At 30.4% G+C, this 25337-nt stretch overlaps 1 protein-coding gene across 3 annotated transcripts in view; it reads left to right on the forward strand.

Moving 5' to 3' along the window:
* Teh1 (tipE homolog 1 phospholipid transfer protein) overlaps positions 1 to 25337 on the forward strand; it is a 117787-nt gene that overhangs the window by 22815 nt on the left and 69635 nt on the right. The window contains exon 2 of one of the 3 annotated variants that reach the window (XM_089227426.1): positions 4609 to 4734. The exons of the other annotated variants lie outside the window; for them this stretch is intronic. Coding sequence (XP_089083552.1) covers positions 4609 to 4636 — 28 coding nt within the window. The 3' untranslated portion in view covers positions 4637 to 4734. Of the gene's footprint in view, positions 1 to 4608; positions 4735 to 25337 lie in introns of those variants that run through there. 3 annotated transcript variants of the gene reach the window in all.

Here is a 25337-nt window from a genome sequence, read left to right on the forward strand (position 1 = left end):
AATAATTTTTTTAGTAAAAAAAATGTTCTTACCGTTTATTAATGGGGAGTCTAGGGAGAGACGGTCTGATATATTTTTTGTAATTGCATCACTACTTAAGTATTTTTAAATCGTAATTGTCTGTTCACTTTAGTAATCATACAATTTCGTATTGTTTAAATTTCGAGCGAGTCTTGTGTTATTTTACATTTTTTTGGATGATAATCGAGTCCATAATAAAATAAGATTGCCCGTTCAACACGAAATGCAGAGAAAAAACAAACATAAAAACATACATAATATTAAATTATCGAAGTTTAAACAACCAAAGAGCTTTATAAAGTCGTCGCTCTGAGAAAACGCGGTAAAAATTTATTGTTTTAAACAAAACACACAAGGAAAAATTATATTTCTATACAATTTAAAAATAATACTTTCCAATGTCGTCTCTTTCTCTCTCATTCGAACGGTTGGTGACCACAAACGAATATATTTTGTATGTACAATATTGTTATGTAAAATACATTAATATAGTCTGAGCATTTGTATTATAATATTATTAAATATTATTGTATTAATTGTATTAAATATTATTAGTATTGTCTTAAATTTTTCTGTTTTTAGTCATTTGAACTAAAGATGATTTTTAATGATTTTTATACAAGTAAATTTACAAAATGACATAGCACATTTCTTCAAATTATAACTCTTCTATCAAATGCCGTTTAGCATAAGTGCTGACTTGAAGAAGAAGTCCTCTTAAAACTTACACTGGAACATATTATAATAACACAATATAATACAATATTTGTTTGTACTTATTCACAAGGTGCATCGTTAAGCAACGTTTCAACCATCATGGATCAATATTATATACTTTATGTGAAATCATACACACTTACCAATAATGCTCATACATAATATAAACTTAAAACTACGTCATTATATTTTTCAAAGCACATAATATTAAATAATAATATATAGTATAATGTACAAAAAATATAACATATTCAATGCCATTACATGCGTAAGTAAATTGATTGTTTCGTTTTCGCTCACAATGAATAATTTATTAAGTGAATTAGTATTGTGTTTTCATACAATATTTACTTTTTTTTAATGTTACTTTTTTATTTCCCTCAATATCATACTGACAACAGTTGTAGGCAGCAGTTACGGTGGGGTCACACACATACCCCATATATTTTATAATTATGCGCGATAGCAGCGGTTCGCGAAAAATGCAATTGGAATTATTATTATTATAATTTTTAAACATTCTACCCACACATTTTAGTCACGCCCATGGTTAAATATTAATAACAGGGTGGGAGGTACCTACAAACACGTCCGAGCGAAACGGTCGCCGAGATGTGGATCTCGAAAGTTTTCAGGGACAAATTTTCGAGAGCCAACTGTATAATATAATATCCCTCATATAGGTTCTCGTATTATGTTTTAATATATTATTATTATTATATTAATTAGAGAAACCCGTTGAAATAGCATACTGCTGCAATACCTGTACACATGCGCAGTAAATTAAAAATAATTCCTTTTTCGATTTGTACATGCGTATATAATATGCATAATTACTTATTATGTAAATTGATACACTACCCACGCTGTATACTGCAATATACATCAATACATGATAGGTACTTATTATAATATTATTATATCGGACCGAAATGCACGCGATCACGCAAACTTATATGGGCACGAAATGGCCCAAAATAACGTGTCGTATATTGATGTAAAATTAAATGTCTATATAACAGTATTATAGGGATAGGTATAAGGTACAAATTTAAATTATCGAAGCAGCGCTCGTAGATTGTTTTATATCGACATGAATTATTTTCGGTGACATATTATATGTATACGTGGCATCATACAATTGTTTGCATAAAAAAAAAAATCAAGCAATCAATTTGAAATTATTTGGTAGCATTGTTTCGCATCCAAATGGTCGCTTATTTTGTACAGTCGAACCACAAATCATAAATCATGTACCTCAGTCGCGCGCAGCTGTCGGAGACGTAGTTTAAGCCGATAGCTGACATTCACTCAATCGAGTATAAAAATGACATTTTTATGATACAATTGAGCAAATCTGTTGGCGTTTCAGAGGATATAGAAATACAAAAGAAAACTTTCACGGTTGGGCACAAAAAATCCTGCGAGATGTTCATTTGCCACAATTTTGAACTACAGTACAAAAAAAGATTAACAAGTGGGTTCCGCTTTGATGTTTAGTCGGTATTGTGTGGGCCACTGCAATAGAAGTATTAAATTTAATTAAAGTCTATATTTCAATAAAAATTTTAAATTACTTAAAAATTCTTACTCACTACATTTTTAATTCAAATGTTTATAATAATCGTTATCCTTCGCGTTAAAATATCGAATTTTGTCCAAATTTATGATTAAGATATCCATTCAAAAAACTGTACTGAAATAATTTTTAATCTTTTTTGACACACATTTAAGAGAGTTGATTTAAATAAATGTATGGAGAAAATAGTAAATTTTACTCGAAATACTCAACAATTTATTTATTATATACAACAGAATATGAAGTACTCTAAACTAACCAAACCTAGTCTATGGTACATAATAGATATAATATATTGTGTCAATTCTTAATGAGGATTTGATTGTGAATAAATATGATTTCACATTAATTCAGAATTTAATCATTTGTTGAAAAATATGTGAATCATAAAAATACTTAAATAAAATATCTATAAATTTTATATGAAAAAAATATTCAATACATAACATTATGATTTACCAAGTATACTCAGTTCTCGCTCATATTTTTTCATTTCGACCTGAATTTATTCGATTTTTTTATAAACGTTTTGGAATTCGTATTAATATTACATAAAAAAGAAACCAATTAAATTGTTCGATAAAAAAATAAATTTGTGTTAGACATTAAAATGTACAGTACCTAATAACTAATTATTAGGCTTTTTTGTTTTTATATATGTCGCATCCATTTCGCGTTCTGACCCGTTTCGTGAAATGGATAGACAATTTGTCCAGTTCACGAAACGGAACTTATTTTTTTACAGATCGCGTAATTACACAATGTGGATAACTTTTCACGAAAAGGACACGGATTTTTAGTTATACGGAACTTGTTCCGTAATCTGTACATACAAATGACGAACCTAATACGTGAATGATTTTTATTAATAGAAACAACTTATCGTAATAACCGGTGGTAATAATTATAATAATTATTTCATTCTAGTAAACTTTGGATAATGTATATTGTAAATTATCAATAAAAAAAAAATATGAAAAATAATAATAATTATAATAATTATGGCATTCTAGTGAACTTTAGATAATATATTATATTGTAAATTATCATTGATAAAAATATATGAAAAATAATAATACATATTATACAATTTTAGGTAAATTTATATTGTAAACAATTCATGTATAAAATAAAAAAATATTATTATAATTTAATTTAAAAAGCATGCAGTATATTATTTGTTTGAACATGGGGTAGTATTATGACAACGGCTATTACATTTTAAGCTTGATTTAAAGCAAGCGCAATTTTTTGTTTCACATTTTCCCCTACAATTACAACTATGAAAACAACTCCTGTTGTTAGAGCCACTATTTATATAAATTACTTTATAACTAAAAATAATACAATTTTTAACACCAGAATCTTAAAAATGTTATAGGTACACGATTTATTTTAAAAAAAAATGACATTATCTTATATGTATTTTTTTATTGATAATTTACAATATACATTATCTAAAGTTTACTAAAATGACATAATTATCACCACAGGTTGTTACGAAAGTTGTTTCTATTAATAAAAATCATTCACGTATTAGTTTCGTAATTTGTATGTACAGATTACGGGATAAGTTCCGTATAACTAAAAATCCGTGTCCTTTTCGTCAAAAGTTATCCACATTGTGTAATTACGTGATCCGTAAAAAAATAAGTTCCGTTTCGCGAACTGGACAAATTTTCTATCCATTTCACGAAACGGGTCAGAACGCGAAATGGATGCGACATATACACTTGCAATCATCCAACCTACAACAATGATTTGACATTTTATTGAGCTTTGTCGATGTAGAAATATTTAAGATAATTGTTCAAAATATCAAAGAAAAATTAAATATAAAATACATTATTTGATTCATACCTATGTACATTGTATATTATACCCACACATGATTAATACTTAAAGTTCAATATTTTAATATTAGAGTATAATATTTTGACGTACATTTTACGTGTATTATTATATTATGACGTATAGCACACATTTTAGATTCTGAACGAAGTGATGAATGTATTGATATTACAATGATGTGTGTTTTTTTTGTGAAATTCTAATGTTGCTGGCCGATAAGAACGATTACCTATCGTACTCGCTGGCTAGTAACAAACGTTTTCGTCTAGGAGATTTTTAAATTTAAAAGTATCTGTGTTGAAACAGACGTTTTTAGTTCATTTGCAATTCTCAATTCGACCAGCGACTACATACACACACGCACATTTAAAAAATGGCTGCTTACCATCGCGAAATACAAGACTTTCAAGTCCAATTACTCCTGATACTGCATGAAATAGTTGCAGGTATCACAGATGGTTATTATGAGAAAACCGACGATATGCACAACTGGATCATAGCTCTTCTGCTTGCTATCGCTCAAGATACCATGTCAAGAAATGTCGATCTGTCTCAAGAATCGGAACCCATGGATGTGGATGATGTCTCCGAAGACAGAATGTTCGACACAGAAGGTGCCAAAGATACCGATGACGACCGGTTGTCATTTTCTGTAGCCAGTAGTGCATGGTCGAGTGGCGACGCGCCGTTCTTCGAGTCGGGGCCCGTCGAAACCACTCCGATTCCGAATGACGGCCCACTCGACGATGCAGAGAAGACGTGTGAAGCTGAAAACGGAATTGAGCCGGCTCAGGGCATTGAAGAGCCAGACAACGGTGAGGTCGTAGGTAGGCTGGACCCGCCAGCAACAACCGGAAAATCCGACCAGCCACGGAGGTACAAGACCTCGTGCTGGAAAGGCGTCAGGCGGATTTTCCGACGTCTGTGTTGCTGGCGAAGAGAAACCGTCCGCGACCCACGTTAGTCTGGCGGTCCCCTAAGGGCCGATGATGTCGTCAGGAAGACGGCGACGTTTAGGAGGGGAGGATACGGGAAAGAGCCCGGAAGGTGCACGGCGGTAAGTCACCCGAACGCGTTTCCCGACCACCCACGTAGCGACGGGTTCACGAGTGTAGCGCGCTCGGTCATCGTTGACGCGCGAGACCCTCTGGTGGCTCGGCGAGCGCCCGGCAGTTACCGTCGCGTGGATCGATGGACGACGATGTCGACGGCACGGTGGTTAGTTGAGGTAACGGCGTGGGCAACGATTCCGCCCCGACCGTACCTACGATGATGACGACGGCGATGGCGACTCGTTACGATGGCAGTGGCGGAAACTTTGGCTCGAGGTAAGTGGTATAGAGATTTATGTGTTAGGAACACGGATGTCAGCGGCAACGGACCCGAGGAAACTATGAACGTTTCAGGGTCCGGTGGCGTGCGACTTCGTGGTGACGGTCATTGCAGGACAAAGACGCGGCTGAAGGGTCAACGCCAGGGCGAAAATTACCGATTGTCAAGAATCGCTGCACGTCGTTCGTGCGGCGGTCCGATGGCTCTCGCCTTTTCGTCCCGCGGTAAACCCACATCGGCCGGGTCGCTTGTCCGTATATAGCGATCACCGTCCATTCTGCGGCATGCACCAAATCTCGATTCTCTCGCTTCGTGTCCAACGGTATCCGCTGCAAGTCTGTCGCTAGAGTCGTCTCACCGTCGACCATCAAAGCGCTAACATCGCGCACTAGCCGCCGTTGCTTGTCACCGTCGACCATCGATCCCGCGGCCGTCTCGGTCTGGCCTCGCCGGCTGGGCAAGGTCGTCACGCGTCCGAGCAAACTCGCCCGTGACACTCGTCTACCCGTGGGACCAGTCGTGGAACGTTGTGGAGGTGACCAGTGGCCAAAACTGTTACAAATCCGCACCCAATCGCCATCTCGTATCCTCCCCTCCTTGTTTTTGTGTCTCCTGACTGACGTATTTTTTTTTTTTTAATTTTATAACTTTTTTTTTTGTGTATAAATTGTTGTTGTTTATCTTCTTGTTTAATATTGTTGTCTCTTCCCCCCTTTTGGCTAAATCTTGTACTGCCAACATTTAAATTATAGTAATTTTGTTCTATTTTTTTTTAATGTTTTCATTTTTTTTTAAATGTTTCCCCTTTTTGTATTTAAACCATGTGTTTCGCCCAACCTCTTTTTTGTTTTTGAAAATCTTTAACTTGTAAAAATGTAATAATTTAGCCATTTTGTGCTAATTCATAAAAAATTATACATATTATACCTTCAAAAATGTTTTCCTTATGATAATTTCAATTTTGTAATTGATTATAAATTTGTTAAATTAATAAAAGATAATTTTTGTATACACAAGCAATTTTAGTTTCTTCTTTTTTTCGTATTGTTAAGTGTGTAAATCAAATGTTAATGACTGAAAAATCATTAAAAGGTATATTTTCAACAGAAACCTTGTTTGTTATTTATACAGAGTTTAGAGTTTATAAATCCGTCGACATTCAGTACAACTAAGGTTACCATTAGTACTCTTTTAAGAGTGCATGTACTCAGTGCCGCAACTTGGTACATATTGTTGGGTGTGCAACCAAATATATAGGGCCCATGTACAGTGGCGCAACAATGTGGGATGGCGGAGGTGGGAGCAAAGCTCCCGCTAATAAGATTCAGACCCCTGCCGTCACAATATGACAAAAATAAAAAATAATTCGAAAATATGATATAATTCATCCCTCTGTCATTCGAAATAATTATTTTCATTATTTTGATATAATTTTGGTTAGGTGTTAGGACTTTGTTTTATATTATTATAATTCTAAGGTATTCATTAGTTTCTATTTTTTGATAAAATAATAAGATAGTAAGATACCACTTTGTGAAAAACCTTAGTACTTAATAAAATATATTAAACACTATCTTAATGAAAACACATATTATATTAACACATAATATATGATGATTTATAAAATAACAAATAATAATAAAATTGATTTCATTAAATATAGGTAGTTTTAGATTCTGAACGAAGTGATGAATGTATTGATTTTACAATGATGTGTGTGTTTTTTTTTGTGTCTGTGTACAGCATAACTAGTTGAAATAATGCTTCGATTTCAAACTTTGTGGGTGGTTTCCGATGGAAAAGTGAATATTCTTGATGCATTAATGAGGTCAAAAGTAAAAATTCTCCAACAGTTTTCATAAAAATTAAGAAAAACAAAAAAAAAAGTGACAGAAAAACGGGAATTTTTACGCAAAACTAGTTTTTGACCAAATAGATTTATTTATATGGTTGTAATTCTAAAACTAATCACTGTAAATACTTGAAATTTTATCCAAATGTTTATGTTATTGTTATCTATTTACGGTTTAATTTTCAAAATGTTTGACTTGTTTTAGTTATTTATAGACAACTGAAATTTTCGATTTTTTTGAAGTGTCGGTAAAAAAATTTTGGATGACCAAAAACACTTGAAAATTTAATACAAGGTTCCTTATGAGTTTTTGTTATTGAAGCTAAAAAAAATTAAAAATCGTTGTTCACAATTTTTTTTTATAAGCGTTTATAATGTTTATTATTTTTACGAAATCTGTCGAAAACGAGAAAATTTGCAAATAATATTGAATTTCAAAAATCATAAAATTGTTTGTGTTTATATTTAAAGAATTAAAAATACAACACTAAGTTTTCCATAAGTTTTTCTTCAAGTAGCTAAGAGAAAACTCGAAGTATCATTATAGGAAAAATTTTAAGTGCGTTTGAATTTTAAATTTTTACGAAATAGCGTAACGATATCGATTTATCCTCAAACGATTTTAAACATTTGTTATTATTCAAAAAGTATAAGTCGTAGATACTTGAAAATTTTAACAGTTATTTGGATTGACATTTTCTTTACATAATTTAATTTTCAAAATATTTTGACTTTTTTGAGATATTTATAGATAAATGAATTTTTAAATTTTTCTGAAATTTATTTTTTTGAAGTGTCTATAAAATTTTTTTGGCCCTATCAAAATACTTGAAATTTTAATACAAAGTTCCTCATAAGTTATTCTTATAGTGATTAAAAAATTATAAGAATATATAAGCACAATTTTTTTTTATTAGCATTTGAAGTTCAAATATTGACTTAATACGTAAAAATTACGGCAATGTTCAAATTATATTAGATAGAAATTCATAAAAGTTTTTCTTTTTAGATCTAAGGTTTGAAAATTAAATACAAGGCTCCTATCATACTTTTACAATAGTAGTTGAAAAATAAAAGAAATATATTGGCACAATTTTTTTTTAAAAGCATTCAAAATTTGAATTTTACATACGTAAAAATCACGAAAATTCGCAAATTATTTTAAACTAGAAATTCATAAAATATTTTCCTTTTATTTTTAAAATTTAAAATTTAATACAAAGCTCCTAAAATATTTTTACAATAGCAGTTGAAAAATAAAAGAAATGCATAGTCACTTTTTTTTACAAGCATTTTAATTTTAATTTTGACAACATACGTAAAAATCACGATCATTCGCAAATTATTTTAAGCTAGAAATTCATAAAAAATTTTCTTTTTAAATCTAAAATTTGAAATTTTTTAATAATCTATAATATATCCTAGACAGATAAACCGTCTCCGTTCAGAATCGTTTTTCGTATACAATGATACCTATCATTGCATTCAAATTTAACCTACCCTAGTCAGAGGTCCACCTCACCCCCTAATGTACAGCAGAGCGACATCCACTTACCCGCTTTTTTATGTATATTTCTGTATGAAAAAATATTTAAATTCATGATATTAATTACCACAACGATATTAAACGTTGAATAAAATAAAGCGTTCACATTCTAACACAGTTTATATCCAAAATAGATATGTAAAATAAATAAGTAAATTAATAACATTTTTCTTGTAAGTACGATTTTTAATAACATAATATTATTGTGATTGAATTAATTAATTTATAAAAAATAATTTGTATACTATTTATATATCTATATGTTTAGGCCGGTTTGGTATGAATTGTATGAATGGCAACGTTAAATATTGTTTAATTTAATTTTTATACATTAGAGTGACCTTATTAACAAATCTAAAGGTTACAGCGTTGTGTGTATAGTTTTTTGGGGGTTATATTTTCTAAGTTTTATTTTTAAACGAATATAATAAGTATGTAAAATATAAACATTTAACAATTAAGCATTAACGTATTTCGAGATGAAACCGATTCTGCATATGTTTGTAAAGTTGCGTAGTGTTTTTATTTCCAATCATTCACCATACCTATTAATATGATATTGCTTTGTACCACTCCCGTCTCCCACGAATACATATAAACAAATATAATACTTCACGAAAAAATAAAAAAAAATAATAATACAAGAAAATAACTTTCGAAAATAATAGCGTATAATATATTTATATATTTACAAGTCCGTATGCTGTAGTGTGTGTTTGACACATAAAATTTAAAAAAAATACCTTACGAGTCGCTTGTGAATGTATGTGTGGGCGTGAGTAATAGTGAGTGTGCCAGCATTTGTGCACGCGTTTCTAACTGTCAGACGCGATGTCAAATATGCTTTTAACTCGCTCCCAAGAAATACATCGTATATACACACACGGCTGATGGCTGTCGCGTAGCCTTTTATTTTCTACATCTGCTGCTGCAGCTCTCTCTCTCTCTCTATCTCTCTCTCTATCTATCTCTCAAGTATGTTCCATTTGGGTCGCACACTTCACTTCAGTTTTTCGAAAAGCGTTACACGAGGTTAGATTTACCCTAAGCCCTGTTGTCGACAAGGGGTCGTATATATTATACCACTTCACCCCTGCAGTGTATATTATAAACTTTCAGTTGGGGGGGGGGGGGCTTGTAGCCGTTTTTGGTGGTCTGACAGGAATTCACGACGAGTGCGGCGTAACTCCAAAGTATATATTAATATCACTCCTGCAGTATACAACGCATAGGTAAGTAGGTAGGTATATTTTATATATAGCGATTATTTGCGGGCGGACGACGTGGAAAATCCTATTGAATCTACGGGAAATCGTGCGGTGTAGAAAAACTTTCGTCGAGGTACACCAGCTATTGCTCACCCACTCACCTACATATTATATATATATATATATATATATATATATATATATATATCGCACGAAAACCGAGAAAAGTAATACCGTTGACGTTTTTCTCTGGGGTAGAAGATGAGTGACCGGCAGCGGTAACTACTGTATTCGTGCCTATGGGGATCGGGCAAACGACCATCACCGTCGTGACCTTTGACGTTTTTTTTATTATTCCGTCGACCGTCACACGTGCTCGCGTATAATAATATTATTGCTATACTACCTACATACAATATTATGTTATATACGCGTAGCAGACACATTGCAGCAGCAGTCGGCCGTTCCATTAAATAAATTGACGTCTCGGCTCTCCAAAGTGCTCCGTATATTATTACGCGTGTACTGCAGATATTTTCATTCGTGGCCCGATAACGTAATCTATATACTATTATTATTACTATAAACGATAAAACGATATCCGGGCGTCGAAAACAAGGAGGGAACAAGAATAAGGCTCCGTCGACACCATCATTATCGTTATACTATCGTCGCTCGTCGTGTATATAAAACGACACCGGACGAGTTCCGGTCGTTACGGAGGAAAAAATAATAATATATAACAAGCGAAACAAAATATAATAATACGATGTACGGATAAATAAGCGTACTGTATAAATATTGTGCATAGGTATTTTTATTTATAGTGGTAATAATATTAAAGTGATGGTTTCGACGAGCGACGATATCAATTTTTCTCTTGACGGCAAACGGTAGTGGAATAGGCAGGGAGGAGAAGTTGTTTTCTTATTTTATTTCCGGCAGGACTGAGTTATTTACACCCGTCTGGGAATGTTACACGATATAATATTATTATGACCTACACAGCTGCACCCGTACCTATCTTTCTCTTATAATTATGATATTATCATATTATATTCCTCTTATAACGATATACCGAGAGGCTGAGGTTGTCGACGCTTTTGAATGAAACGCTAGGGACAAGTTAGATTAAGTTAATCCGTCAACAGTTTTGTGTGCGAGAGAGCCGATGAAAAAAGAGCTGGCAGGAATAAAAAAAAAGGCTTTAATAATAATAATAATGTACAAGGACGTTGTGTTTTTCGTACATATTTGTATATAACAGGCTACAAGCCACGGAGAAAAAGGCGAACGCAAAATATTATTCACCACCACCACCCTTCATCGCTATCGATCAAAACGTTGACGTTTTAAGATACTACTCCGCCGTGAAAACTTAATTCTTTGTTCAGTGAAGGGAAACGGGAGCAATCGTTGTCCAAATCCGCACGTCATCGGTATCGATGTCGTTGATTTTTCGGAGTAATTTTCGTTAAAAAAAAAAAAAATTATAATTACCATTTTGCAGCTGTGTAAAAACACGCAAGTCAATCATTTTACTTGTGTACCGAATTTAGTTTGAATCATCGACGATCAGGGGCGTATTTATGTGGGCAGCTGAGGGGGCTTCAGCCCCCCCCCCCGAAATCCAGGAATTGTTTATGAAGTCTGCTTATTATGTCCTATCAGATGTAAATTTTCTAACTCATATAGGCTGAATTGAGAATTTCAGTTGGAGAAAATACCACAGCCCCCCACCCTCAAAAAAAATATCTAAATACGCCTCTGTCGACGATTAAACAAAATATTAATCAAACGCAAAAACATACCGATAACATTGCTTACGATGCAATTGGAGTAATTGACATATTTTATGTATCTATGTAGTCATAAACTCGTTTTACGCCAAAAGGTTCGGTTAAAAACTAGGCATTTTGAAGTGTTGAACCACAAAGGTACCTCAATATTTTATAAGGCGAGAGAGATACAGTGAAACGAGAATTGAATGGAAACCATTGTGAAAATCTGTTAACAATAGACGCAATTATATGTGAATGATGTGTCGTAAACTCATCGAGTGGAGTCATTTTTTGCCCGTGACATAATGATTTGTTTTTCTGATGTGATTGATATCGTTCTCACAGAAATCAAGATTGTTCGCAACATCGTTAGCTGAATTAATCTAATCTATACCTTTTTGCCCGTTGGCAAAGTGTTTACGTGAAATTTGACCGCCTCTTTCTCATATTTATTTACACTTAATCATATTATCTGTTTAGACGCTGAACTTTGGTATAAATTACTAGCCCAACATACTTAGCCTCTTACTTATATGTATTTTATATTATGTAAATTCAAATAATTTGGAATGGTCGAGTATTAAAAAAAAAAAAAAAAATGACGATATTCTAAATCTAAATATTGTTTATAATCATAACAGAATAAGATTTTCTGACATTATTTTCGCTGCTTGCCTTGAACTGGCTTGTAAGTATTTAAATAAATTCATAGTACCTACACGTTTACAAACATCCAATATGATGATTGCAGGAAAACGTAATTTTGGTTTCAAAACTGCGATTAACATAATGTGAAGTTTATGTAGACTTTGATTTCAGTTAATCTCGCTGATAATAAAACAACAAATTTTTACTTCTTACTATTTTGATAGTCCGTAGATTGACAATAGTTTGAAATTATTTATATGTAATTTTATAAACTCAATCATACGCATGCATAAGTATATTATATTTATATATAAATTATATTGTTGGTAAACTTTAAAATAATTTCTTTCCGTGACTCAGGACTATGCCGAATTTATATATTGTTGGTAAACTTTACAAGCAAATAAAATACGTAAAATTAATATTATACAGTAAGTTTGCACAGAAACTCATTAAATCTACAAAATCACATTTTTGTAATAGCTCGCGCTCGTACAAACCATTATAATATAATATTTTCATTATTATAAAATACGATGACAAAAATGAAAAAAATAACATAAACTAGGTTTCTTATGTATAATAATATAATCACTATTCACTTACAGTAGGTATAGGTATACGATCTGCATATTATTTTACCTAATTGGTTCAGATCAAATATGAGTTTGTTGAGCTATCGAAAAACCAATCATCATAATAGCGTGAAGGAAATTTTTAAGGATACTCTTAATCTAACCTATTAAATATAAATTATGATATGAATCTATTAAACATGCAGTATGCTACTGGCACTACTGCAGTCATTCAGAACGATCGTTATTGTTATTATTATTATTATTATTTTTTTTTTTTGTAATTATCGCGTGGTCCGATGAACAAATGATTTCGTTTCGTATCCTTGTTTGTATACACAGCAGCACACTCTTACCACGGCGCCGGTTTCAATTAAACATATCAATTATGTTATATAAATATTTTACTGGATAAAATATGCGGAAACGGCGCATTGGTACAGCAGCCATCGAATCGTTGCCAAGAGAGAGAGAGAGATAAAGAGACATCCTTGTTTTTGTATAGCTTGAACATCCTCGATAACTCGATTTTTCCTTAACCTTTGAAGTGTTTTAAAGTAGTTGTTTTTAAAAATATATTATACACGAAAAATAAATAAGTCGAATTTATTTTCAATCCGCTTGCGATTTGAGTTAGGTACACCGAGAACTCAACTCTATAACATTATTATGATGTTACTCGGCTCATACGGTTTTGGATTGTTAGCCAAAAGCTCACCACGAGTGACGGCGGCTATTGATTTTTCCAGGCGTCAGTCGCATACATATTTCACGGGCGGTTGACGAACTCTGTACATTTCACGTATGGAATTCAAACTCTGCAGAGCTTTTCAGATGACGTTACGACGTTGAATCGTTTTTAATACGTTTAAACTCGGTCAAGCTGCTCATTATAGTATAATTATTATGTAGACGAGAAACGGTGTCACATTTTATAATTTCTACGCATTATACTTACTATATTGCGTGTTGTCCGACGAAAGAAGCTCTCTCGAACGTTAACAATATCGTGTTTCCCAATCAATTCCCACCCGCAAATCTAAAGAAAATGTTTTTTAAATGCAAAACGGATCGTTGTTTAAACGTGTGTGTGTGTGTGTGTGTGTGTCATGGCTCGGTGTGCTTGAAAACTGAAGAGTAAATCCAGAACCGGAACACGTCATCTCGATCATTGTCACGGGACCATTCCTCCTTGTTTAAGGACCGCGAATAATACTACTGCAATATGATGAGTGTCTGTCGCAGTGAAAAGGATTTATATTTACGTCGTAATTATGATTCGACTAAAATACTCACCACGCTTTATTAAAATGTGCATCATCAAAGGGTGAGTACAAATATTTACTTCCATCCTATTACGACGGGCTTAAGAAAATCCGCTACATAATCATATTATTATGTCGTCTTCATGTTACAAACGTACAACATAGTGAATTGGCGTATCAAAAAAATTAAGAGTTTCTATAAATATTATCCAAGACGCATCGTCAGATTCGATTGATATTTTAATTTTTAATTCTGCTGCAATCATTGTACTTTCCATGTAAAATATTTCTATTTTAAAATGCTCATATCGCGCATTGAAACATCAGCAGAAGCCAACAAGACTTGTAGTTTATATAGTGTTATCGCCTTAAAATATTTTGATAGTATAAGTCAATTAAACTTTGATATTAAAAATAAAACGACAGTGGTATGTTAGATCAAATGATATATGTGGTTGTTCGTTTATTGTGATTGACAACACGTGCTGCAGGTAGGTATAGCGTATGTAGGTACTCATCATCATATATGTACACTAATATAACTCAAATTGTCTACACTTGTTATTATTTCAATATAATATAATAAATACCAGGGGTCATCAAATGGTGACCACAGGCAACATGAGACACTTGAACAAATATTTTGTCCGGCCCGCAGACGAGAAAAAAAAGTAAAAACCGTGAATTTACCATTTTTGTTCATTGGTTTTTACCTAAAACTGCAATTTTGATGGTCCGCAAACAATTTTTAGATTCCTAATGTGATTCTTCAAACATATCAATTGATTACACGTTTTATCTTATATTTTATTACCTACAAGAAGCATTCTCTTTTAAAGATTTACAATATATCACAGATTGGTCAAAATTTCCAAACAATATAATGTAATAATATGTCTGTGAATAGGTAAGTAATAAAATACTGAACGAAATAATATTATGAACATAATTTCGTACACGCGCCGATCGCTTCCAACGTACACTTTGGAACAACAGAATAATTAAAATATAATATTTTATTACAGTTTTGTCCAGTAGTGCCACAGTGACTACATCAAGCGATCACCCCTGAATGACCCACATTTTTCAACTCACATGACTTATACAATATTATCGCTTAACCTAGTTTTTATTTTGTTGCATCTACTAAAACTTAATAATAAATCTTGGTACACATAACTTATATGTTTACTTAACCTATTTAATACTTTAATATGAATCGTGTTTATGTATTATGCATGATAATGGTAAAATATTTAAGAATATCCATTGACTTGAAAACATATAAAAATAAATACGTTTTTAAAATTTACGTAAAATTTTATTCGGAGATTATTTCCCGTGATAATTTTTAATCAGTATTAAAAAAATCTGCTTGTAAAAATAAATTGTGTCTATTTTTCAAAGCCCGTTCCCTAATTATAGACACGTATTATTCGATTGGTGAGGTCAAACTCCCTCCCCACACCTTAAAATGTATTATATATAATGTTTTTATGTATTACAACTTCGAACTTGTAATTTCAATCAATTATGATTGAAAATATCCATCGAATTTATTCCCCTTATAATATATAATATATTATTATTATCATATTTTAACTATTAATTATGATGTTATCCAGTGGCAATTATTTCTGTTTACGTTTTCGTGTGCGATATCAATCAAATTAGCACGGTCTGTGTGATCGGATCCACGAATACCTATAATAATAATTATCATTATTATTCCTGGACGAGACACATGGTATACCCAGCGCCAACCTGTATAATATCATGTGAATAATAATTACGCGCCAATCATCATATTTTAGCTGCTGGATAGGCTGCATTTAATAATATATATTATGCATTTTTACAATAGTAAGTACCTTCTATCTATACTCATAATATTTTTGGCCACATATACATATATATATGGTATCTAATACCTATATTGGCTACTCGTGTAAAAAAAACTCAAAATGTCCTCTTCGAAAATATTAAACGAGCATAGGTATATTATGTTATTATAATACAAATACTCAAATGTATATTATAGTACGTAGATACAATAAAGGTATTATTATTGCAATTCATGCATAAATAGTATGGTGTACATCGGTATGACGCGTTTACTGTATAATTAAAAATATTGTGAATGAATAAAAAAAAAATGCACATCTACAACACCTGATCGACACAAATGAGCTAGATGTTACTTATATATAGCCGATATGGGTAATACATACTATTTTTGAAAATAAAGCGTACTCTTTTAGGTTTCTTACTTGATAAAATTGTGTATCTAATGTTCTGTTACAAAGCAGAATGTCAAACGTCAAGTTCATACAAATTTAAAGTTTAGATGAAATGACGGAGTAATAACCCAACATTTTGCGGGTTGCCCCTACGTTCCTGTGCCACTCCACTCAACTCAACTCATCAAAACTTTTAATAAGTATTTATAACTCATTGACTGGAAACTCGTTTGATATTTGATTACAGTGTATCAAAATGCATAGAAAATGTTTTTGTTTTTGTAGGTATATTAAACTAAAATTATTATAGTACATTGTCAATCAGAAAAAAATTATATTTCGCATAAACGTAGTTTCGTATTGACTTCATATGTTGTAATAAAATATTTTCAAAAATCTAGGTACTTTTCAAAATAATGACAACTCTAGTAAAAAAAAAATCAAATCGTATAATATTCGTAAACGTCAACACCAGTGGTTTCATTATGAAAATATAAAAATAATAATAATAGATGTCTTTTGCAGAAAAATTCTTTATTATATTATAGGTATGTCGTATTATCATTGCTAGTATTGTGTAAATAAGAAAATCGTAAATGTTTAGTAAATGTGTATAAAGATTATATATGATATTTCGATATTTCGATGTTATAATAAGCTATAATATATTTCAACAATTACACTTTTATTAAATCTACCAATACCAATAAATTAGTTTGAAAAAATTGTAAAACATATGTAATATAGAAGTTAAATTAAACAACAAAATTTACTACGAAACAAATTGATGAAGTATTTAAAATGCAATTATTTTCCATACTTAATTATATCGTTCTAACATTAGTTTGTCAAAAGTTTATTTTGTATATATTCATAGCCTAAAATTAAAAAACCATTAATTTAACAAATAAATTTTTAAAAATATTAACAACCTTAGTTTTTTAGATTCTTTAGTACTTCAGAACGTGTTTTTTAACCTTAACCTATGTTACCAGATATGAAAAATCAAACTGATTACTATGCAATATAATATGGTCATTGGTTAGAACGTAACTTTATTTTATTATTTATTAAGGCTACAGCAGTATCGACTTTTGATTTTTTAGACAGTGACCGCGAACCAAACAACGCTATATTAACATACAATACATTTTCCAAATAATTTAATTTGGGTAATCGTGGTATTTTATTTCTACTAAATACTCGGTTTACACTTCTCTGTTATTTATATTTTATTATAATTGCATTAAACGATTAATTTCTAGGTACTTTTAAACGATATTGTGCACAAAATTAATACCTACGTATATACCTAATTTTAAGATAATAATAATAATATATATACAATTTACATGCCCCCTGTGTCGATAGTTAATTTATTATTAATGTTTGATGAAATAAGGAAAAAAACAGATAATTTTTATATACCCGTGGAATATGACAATAAAAAAATTATAGTCATAGTGTTTGTTCGAAATGATCGTCAAAAACTGAGAGGGGAATGAAGCTTAAAAAAACAAAGTAATAGAAAAACACACGACCTCCCGTGAACTCGAGACCTTAACTTATATATATATATTCAAACGTATAAATTATTGTTATTCAACCTGAACCAGTGTATGTATGTACACTAGAGGTAAAATCCAATGATAAATATCGCATAGGCGTGGTAGTTTTCAGTGACCTGTCAACCAACGTCCAAAGTGGCCAAAGTTCAAATACATACGAGTTCTTATTATACGACGTATTGCGCGCGCAATACCCAGTCCGTTACCTACTGTTTAATATTTCAACTATCCTCGGCTAAGAGATTATTTTTTAAATAAAATATTGCCGAGGACAAACCGGAACTTCCAAAGGTTTTGATAGTATATAGTATATGTTATAATAATAATAACAGTAATAATAGGTGTTATATGAATATAATATAGGTACTACATTATTACCTAACATGATATGGACGATTCTTTTTGCAATCATTATTATTGTTTAATTAATTGAGTCAATACAATTCCTAATATTGATACAATTTTTATAAATTTCTATCACTATTATTCCGTGATGATGTGTCTGTTTGAAGTTTTTTTTTCTGTTTGCAACTGTATGTTTGGCATTTTTTTAGTTGGCTTTAGTTTTTTTATAAGATCAACGTGTGTCTACTATAGACACTATGTGCATATGACCTATTCTGTTTGATAGAATTTCATCATTTCGTTTAAGAGACATTAGAACTACACTTTATTTATTCATGTCATCTTGTTAATAATAAAATAAACTGAAATCGATTATTGTATAAACCTTTTAAAGAATATGATCACTGTCAATATCTATTAAAAAAAAAAGATCAAGATTTGAAAAAAATCAGCTAGTTTTATCGTTGGTACAGCAGAACAGGTTTCTTGAAATTTTTAAATTTTAATAAAAACAACAGTGTGCCAAAAAGTTAAGAAAATACTTCTTTTTTTTTCATTTTTTCATAAGTGTATTTAATTGTTCCATAAGATTATTAAAAAAATAAAAACAAATAATGTACTCTGAATAGCATAATTTTATCGATTGATTGAATTTGATCGGCGGTAGAGTAGATCAAAAAATATTATATTGTGTTAATGTTAGGTCTGTATACCTATAGGTAGAAAGACGGAAACGGAAATGATAGCATTATTGTTAGTTATAACATACAACCATTGCGAAGGCAAAATAATTATCATCATATTTTGTCCGAGACGGAGACATCGTCGTTATCCTGTAATCGAAGTAAAAAATAACCCGATATAACTCTGTATAGGACATCCGTACCCATTACTATACAATAAGAGTATATATTTAATATCGCAATGTTTCGTATAAAAAGACACTAAAAACATGAAAATTCCGGTGTGATAAAAATGCACATATAAAAACCAGAAGAAAAACTTGAATACTTGATGACGACAACGATGTGAAAATAAAATCGAGTCGTTTAAGCTAGAGCAAAAAATGCAGAATTATAATATACAGGCAATGTTTTTTAGGCTTTGTTTGATATGATGCGTAACATATTTTAATTACATATCGGCTATAGGTGTTGATTATATTGTATTATTTTCATGTAGGTAATTTTATTTTTATGAACTTATCGATTATGGACGAGTGTTGCACGTAGAGTGATGAACATCGAAAATCACACTTACATAACTGATTATGGGTTTTGTGAGACTCATCAGTGATATTATATTATAGTGATGAATATAATAAATTATCGATTATACTATTGCAGTTATAATGTGCGGATGAATAATAAATTCTCATAGGTAGCACGAAAATAGCGATTGTAGTAGTAGCATAATTATTAATGTGGTGAGATGGATTGTAGGGATAGATCACTCCTTGAGGTTTATTTTTACTTTTACTAAAGATGTTAGAAAATATAAACATGTTCTGTTTAATACCTTTTTTTTTACTTCCATCGTTATTATTTTAATACATTTTATTAATACAAACACGTCAAACACACATATCACGCATACATATTAAGGTAAAACATTATATTTTTAATCGAATAGTTATTAATAATAAAATGTTGGCCCGAAATCGTAATAATTATTTAAAGCAACGTGCTGTGGTAATAACACTTAAAATCGTGATTATGTCTAATAAATAATAATGTTTTCATAGCGCTACATCTACACATTATATATTATAGTTTATATCATATAAACAATAAATTATGATGTAAAAAATGCTAAAATCATTTAAAAGTATTTATAGAGATTTATGTAATACGTATTATATTTTATAGTTATAATTTAATAGCATATACGAGTATTTGAGTATACTGTATATAATAAAATATATCAATTATTATATTTTGTTTTGAGTTAAAAAATAATAAATTTATAATTACTTATATTATTATTAGGTATTAACATATAATCTATAATGTGTATTTTGCATTAATAACATAATTCTAAAGACCTTGCAGGCATTGGGAATTTATTTTCATATTATTTAAAGAAAATTAAAGCATACACTGACTGGTACTATAGTGTGTGGTCACTTTTGGCTACTAGCCAACTAGATAGAAAAGTCATTCTGTGGACGGTTGTCAAACATGACTATAAGTACTTACTGTTAAAACATTGTGATTTAATAAATTATACACGTGACGCACCATGCGAAAAATATGACAACATTTTTTGGTTGACTTTCAGCTTAAAAAAATTATGACTGAATTGTTTATGCATTAAATATAGATAAATATGGCACTTTGTAATGCATTTTACGGTTTGATTTTACCCATAATCGTATATTAATATCAGTTTATCTCACAATACTGTCCAAACTGTGAAAAAAACAATTGTACTTGCAGAGCGTCGTTATTGCGATAAATACAGCGTCAGATATTTGTGACTTTAGTTTTTCGTCGTATTATTTGCGTATACCCGTTTCCAATTGTATATTATTATTTTGTGCAGATATAGTACCCAAGTGGCCAAGTGTACGTTTTATTCTTTTTTTGGACAAACGTTTCAATAATAAATTAAAAAAGTAAACCATTATTAAAAAATCATTTGGATGCTTAATATACCATTTCGAATTATAATTACGCAAAGACGTAAAATTATCATACAATTTTATTTATTGTATTAATTGTATAAAGAATGTAAATATTTTTTAATAAAAAAAAAAATAAATAAATAAAACTGTTTTATAAATATTTTCCTAACGGCATTCCTAATGACATTGCGTATAATAATTTACATTATTATCCAGGTAGAAAAATGTAGTGTTAACGAATCGATGGATATTAAGGGAGCGTATTTTTAGTTTGCGTTACGATCACCATGGTAAATATTTATAAAAGCAATAATAATGCCTACCTTTATCAGATAGTTAACGATTTGAATATAATGCTTATGTTTAGTTTTGAATTAAATTAATATTTTGAAAACAAAACTTAAAAGCAACTAATATTAAACATTATTATAGTTTATGCAATAATTAATTTCTACGGTATGCTGTTTTCAATTTAAAATGCAAGTGTTACGCTATAATATTATGTAATATTGTGTGACATAAAATTTGGTATCTGTAATTTATCTATAGGTATTCATTAATCATACTCCATTTTATAATTTATTTAAATTTGTGTTTCATTTTTTTTTTTTTTTGTATCATTAAATACCATAATTCATAATAATCCAGTGGCATCGAATACTTTGTAGTATACCAATTTACCATACTAAATAATAAAATTACGATTAATATGAAAAACTATGTATCATTTGAAATATTACTACATTTTCTTGATACAAATTTCTAACATAAAATATACGACCAAAGTACGCTCCGTCATACAATGGAATTTTTGTTTTATTTTTTGCCTTAAGTGCGTTGTTGTTTTTCTTTCAACAGAAAAATCCATTATGTTATTATTATAATGTACCTATATTGGACATTGAACATTGATTGATAACAGTCACCTGCAGTGTTGTACTGAATATGGGTTAACTTTAAAAACTCGAGAAAGGCCTTGCGCGAAGAACTCTTCAATTACCCTGTTTTATTCTAATATATATATTTTTTTAAATATAATACTATGACAGTTATAATCCATTAATCATTAATGTTATAATATTACATAATTACGCGAGAATAAAATAAGTAAAATTGATAGTTATTATCGTTTCTGATATTATAAATCGACGAGACCAATCGAGGCATATAATAGGAAATGGAAATCGTCGAGTTTAATAGGAATGTTTTGGATAGTAATATATTATAATAAAGTTTGAAAGTAAAAAAAATCAATAACATTTTTTCATTTCATAGTTTACCGGATTTGCGCGAGGGTATTCGACTTTTAAACATATACAAAGGTCACAATAACGTCAGTGCTTACCTACGTTCTACATATAGTCAACCACCCAGACATGATATAAAATGAAATTATGAATGTATACATGAGAAGGTTATCCTGAATTAATGCGAAAAGAAGTATTTTCAGGAAGCGATTGCGATTTAAATAAATCATGGAAAGGTTGCCATTATACACGCGTTTACAATAGCTGCGTTCAGGACATGCGCAATCGTTATAAATTCTATAGTAATGTCCTCTTACTCGGATACCGGAAATTCCTTTCCGTTTGGACTCTTGCAATATAGATTAATAACTATAAATAAATTTAACATTACATTCATCAATCGTTATTTTGGTGCATAGATATAAAAGTAAAAAACATCAAAATGCGTCAATATAATATTATATACATCTAGAAGTTCATAATTATACATTCTCAATAATACGATTACCTAACCTAACCTACTATAGTATAGTATCAAATAACATGATATTAAAACTTTATAATAAAAAATTGTTATTTTCCTTTTTAAATTCATATAATTTATGGTATTAGTATAATGTAAATCTACCTAAAATTTCCTATAACTTAATTTAAAATATCCACAGGCACATTAACAGTGAGGTTTGCCGATTGAAAATTTCTCGACATTTAACAATAAGATCAATGTTTTTAAATATCATAATTTTCATGAATGCCCACGGTTTGCTCCTGCACTTAAATGTCTATATATTATAATATATATATATACTCGTATACATTATGGTTATTTAATAATGATATCGTTATTATGAAATTATCAGTTTTTTTTTTGGCGCTTGAAGCTGTTTTCGTTGGCCACATTGCTCTTGCGTTTTATATTTATTATATTATTCAATTCGATTTTTATCTTTCGGTTTATTGAAACCGAATAGTTCAACTCGTCCACTAGATGATATTATATTGTCCGTCTTTAAACTTGTCTGGCTCCAGTATCATTCAATGGCAAACCATAATCCTTTAATGCCTACCCGCATTAGTTACAGTAATAATTAGAGATCGGATAATTAATGCGCTTTAAAATACCGAAAAAAATCCCTTTAAAAAAATGTAATATTTATTAAAACATGACTAAAAGCGTTAAAAAGTATCGCAGTATCGCTCGATAAAAAATGTTATTTGTTGTGTGCAATCAAATCGGCTAGTTGGATAGTGGATTTAAGACAAATTTCAGCCTTGAATGATTTAAAAACGGATTACCTAAAGTTGAGTTCGAAATGAAAATAATTCATTTTATTCATAGTACTATGTAGCAGTACTAATATTTCAACGAGATCAAGAAAGTCCTGAAAAATTAAAAAAATGCATTAAAAACTCAATAAATACCCTAAAAAATATTGAATCCGCTAAAATGCAATAAATTCGCAAAAAAAAAATTTGAATCGAATACAGAGTACTTGAAATACATTTGTAGCTTGGAAAACATTGTGTAAGATATTCCAAAACAAAAAATGCAAGTGCATTGAAATCCGAGCTCTAATAATAATGTATTCGTTATACCAAAGAGTTGTCTAGTTTATTTTAAACCTTTTTATTTCAAAGTTCTTGTCCTATTTTAAACCACTGACTTATTATTCATATAATATAGTATTAAATTTTTTTAAAACTCTATTAAAAACTCTTATTTGAATGAAAACTGCAAAGTAAACATAATATTATATCATACTTTTGTAAACAAAAGATGCACATTTTTAAACTCAAATATTACAATTATAGTTTACTTTGTAAATGTGAACAATAATAATAATATAAAATACCGGTACCTATATTAAAACAGTAAATGCTCAAACAACAAATGTCTTTACATTATTTATTTGTCTCACGAAGAATTTAATACATTGGATATTCGTGTAATTTGGTTAAAAAATGTATAGCTGTACTGGATTTTATTGTGTCCAAAACCAGACAATGCCGAGCTTACCTTTTCAGTCGAAATGCGATTTACCTTGATCGATGTAATTATAACCATATCAAAGCAAGCGACGATGACACTTTTGTGAACCCTACGCTCAATAATTTCCATTCGTGGCCCAATTTATTCATCATTTGGCAATGTGTACACATTATAGGCAATAACCTACTGCGCAACGAACACAACACATAATAACACAACAACATATTGTAGACTATTATCGACGCGAATTTCATTGTCACAGAAAGTTCAATTAACTATAAGGTCTTATACTTTTTTTTGAAAAAATAATAACAACGAATGCATAATAGAATATTGGTCCGCACGAAACCACGTTGGCTGTCAAGTGACGACGTCAGCGTCAGTGAAAAAAAGAAAAACGAACAAACGTAACTCGCGACGAGGAAAATATAAAATAAAACCACAGAAATTTATCGTAGAGATATAATAACTGCTCCTGCAATTATCTCTTAATATAGCACACACAAGATGATTATTTGAATAGTAAACAAACACACATAATTTCTCGAAAAGTATATATTGACATTTTTACCTATTTTTTCAATAGAAAAAAAACATTTTTTATCGTTTTAAATTTATCACATTTTTAAACCATCGATCAGTAGACATTTTTTAATTTCATATTCCTAAGCAAGGTCATTGTCCAAAACGTTTAAATCATTAATTCTAACAAATCATTTATTATTTTTAGGTTTTTAAAACTTTTATATTAAGTCGAGAAGAAAGGCACAAGGGGATTAGTAAAACGTAGTGCACTACTCGGCTCATGAATACTTTAATTACTATTATACATTTAGGACACATAATGTAAGTAGGTAGGTATAGCTAAACTTCTATACCATCCAAAATTTGTGTTTTACCAAACCTATTGAAATTCCCGAATCCGAATGCGAAATAATAAAATATG

This window comes from Diuraphis noxia, unplaced genomic scaffold, assembly GCF_037042655.1.
Source record: "Diuraphis noxia isolate RWA-SAM2 unplaced genomic scaffold, SU_Dnox_SAM2 contig0004, whole genome shotgun sequence".
Lineage (NCBI taxonomy): Eukaryota > Metazoa > Arthropoda > Insecta > Hemiptera > Aphididae > Diuraphis > Diuraphis noxia.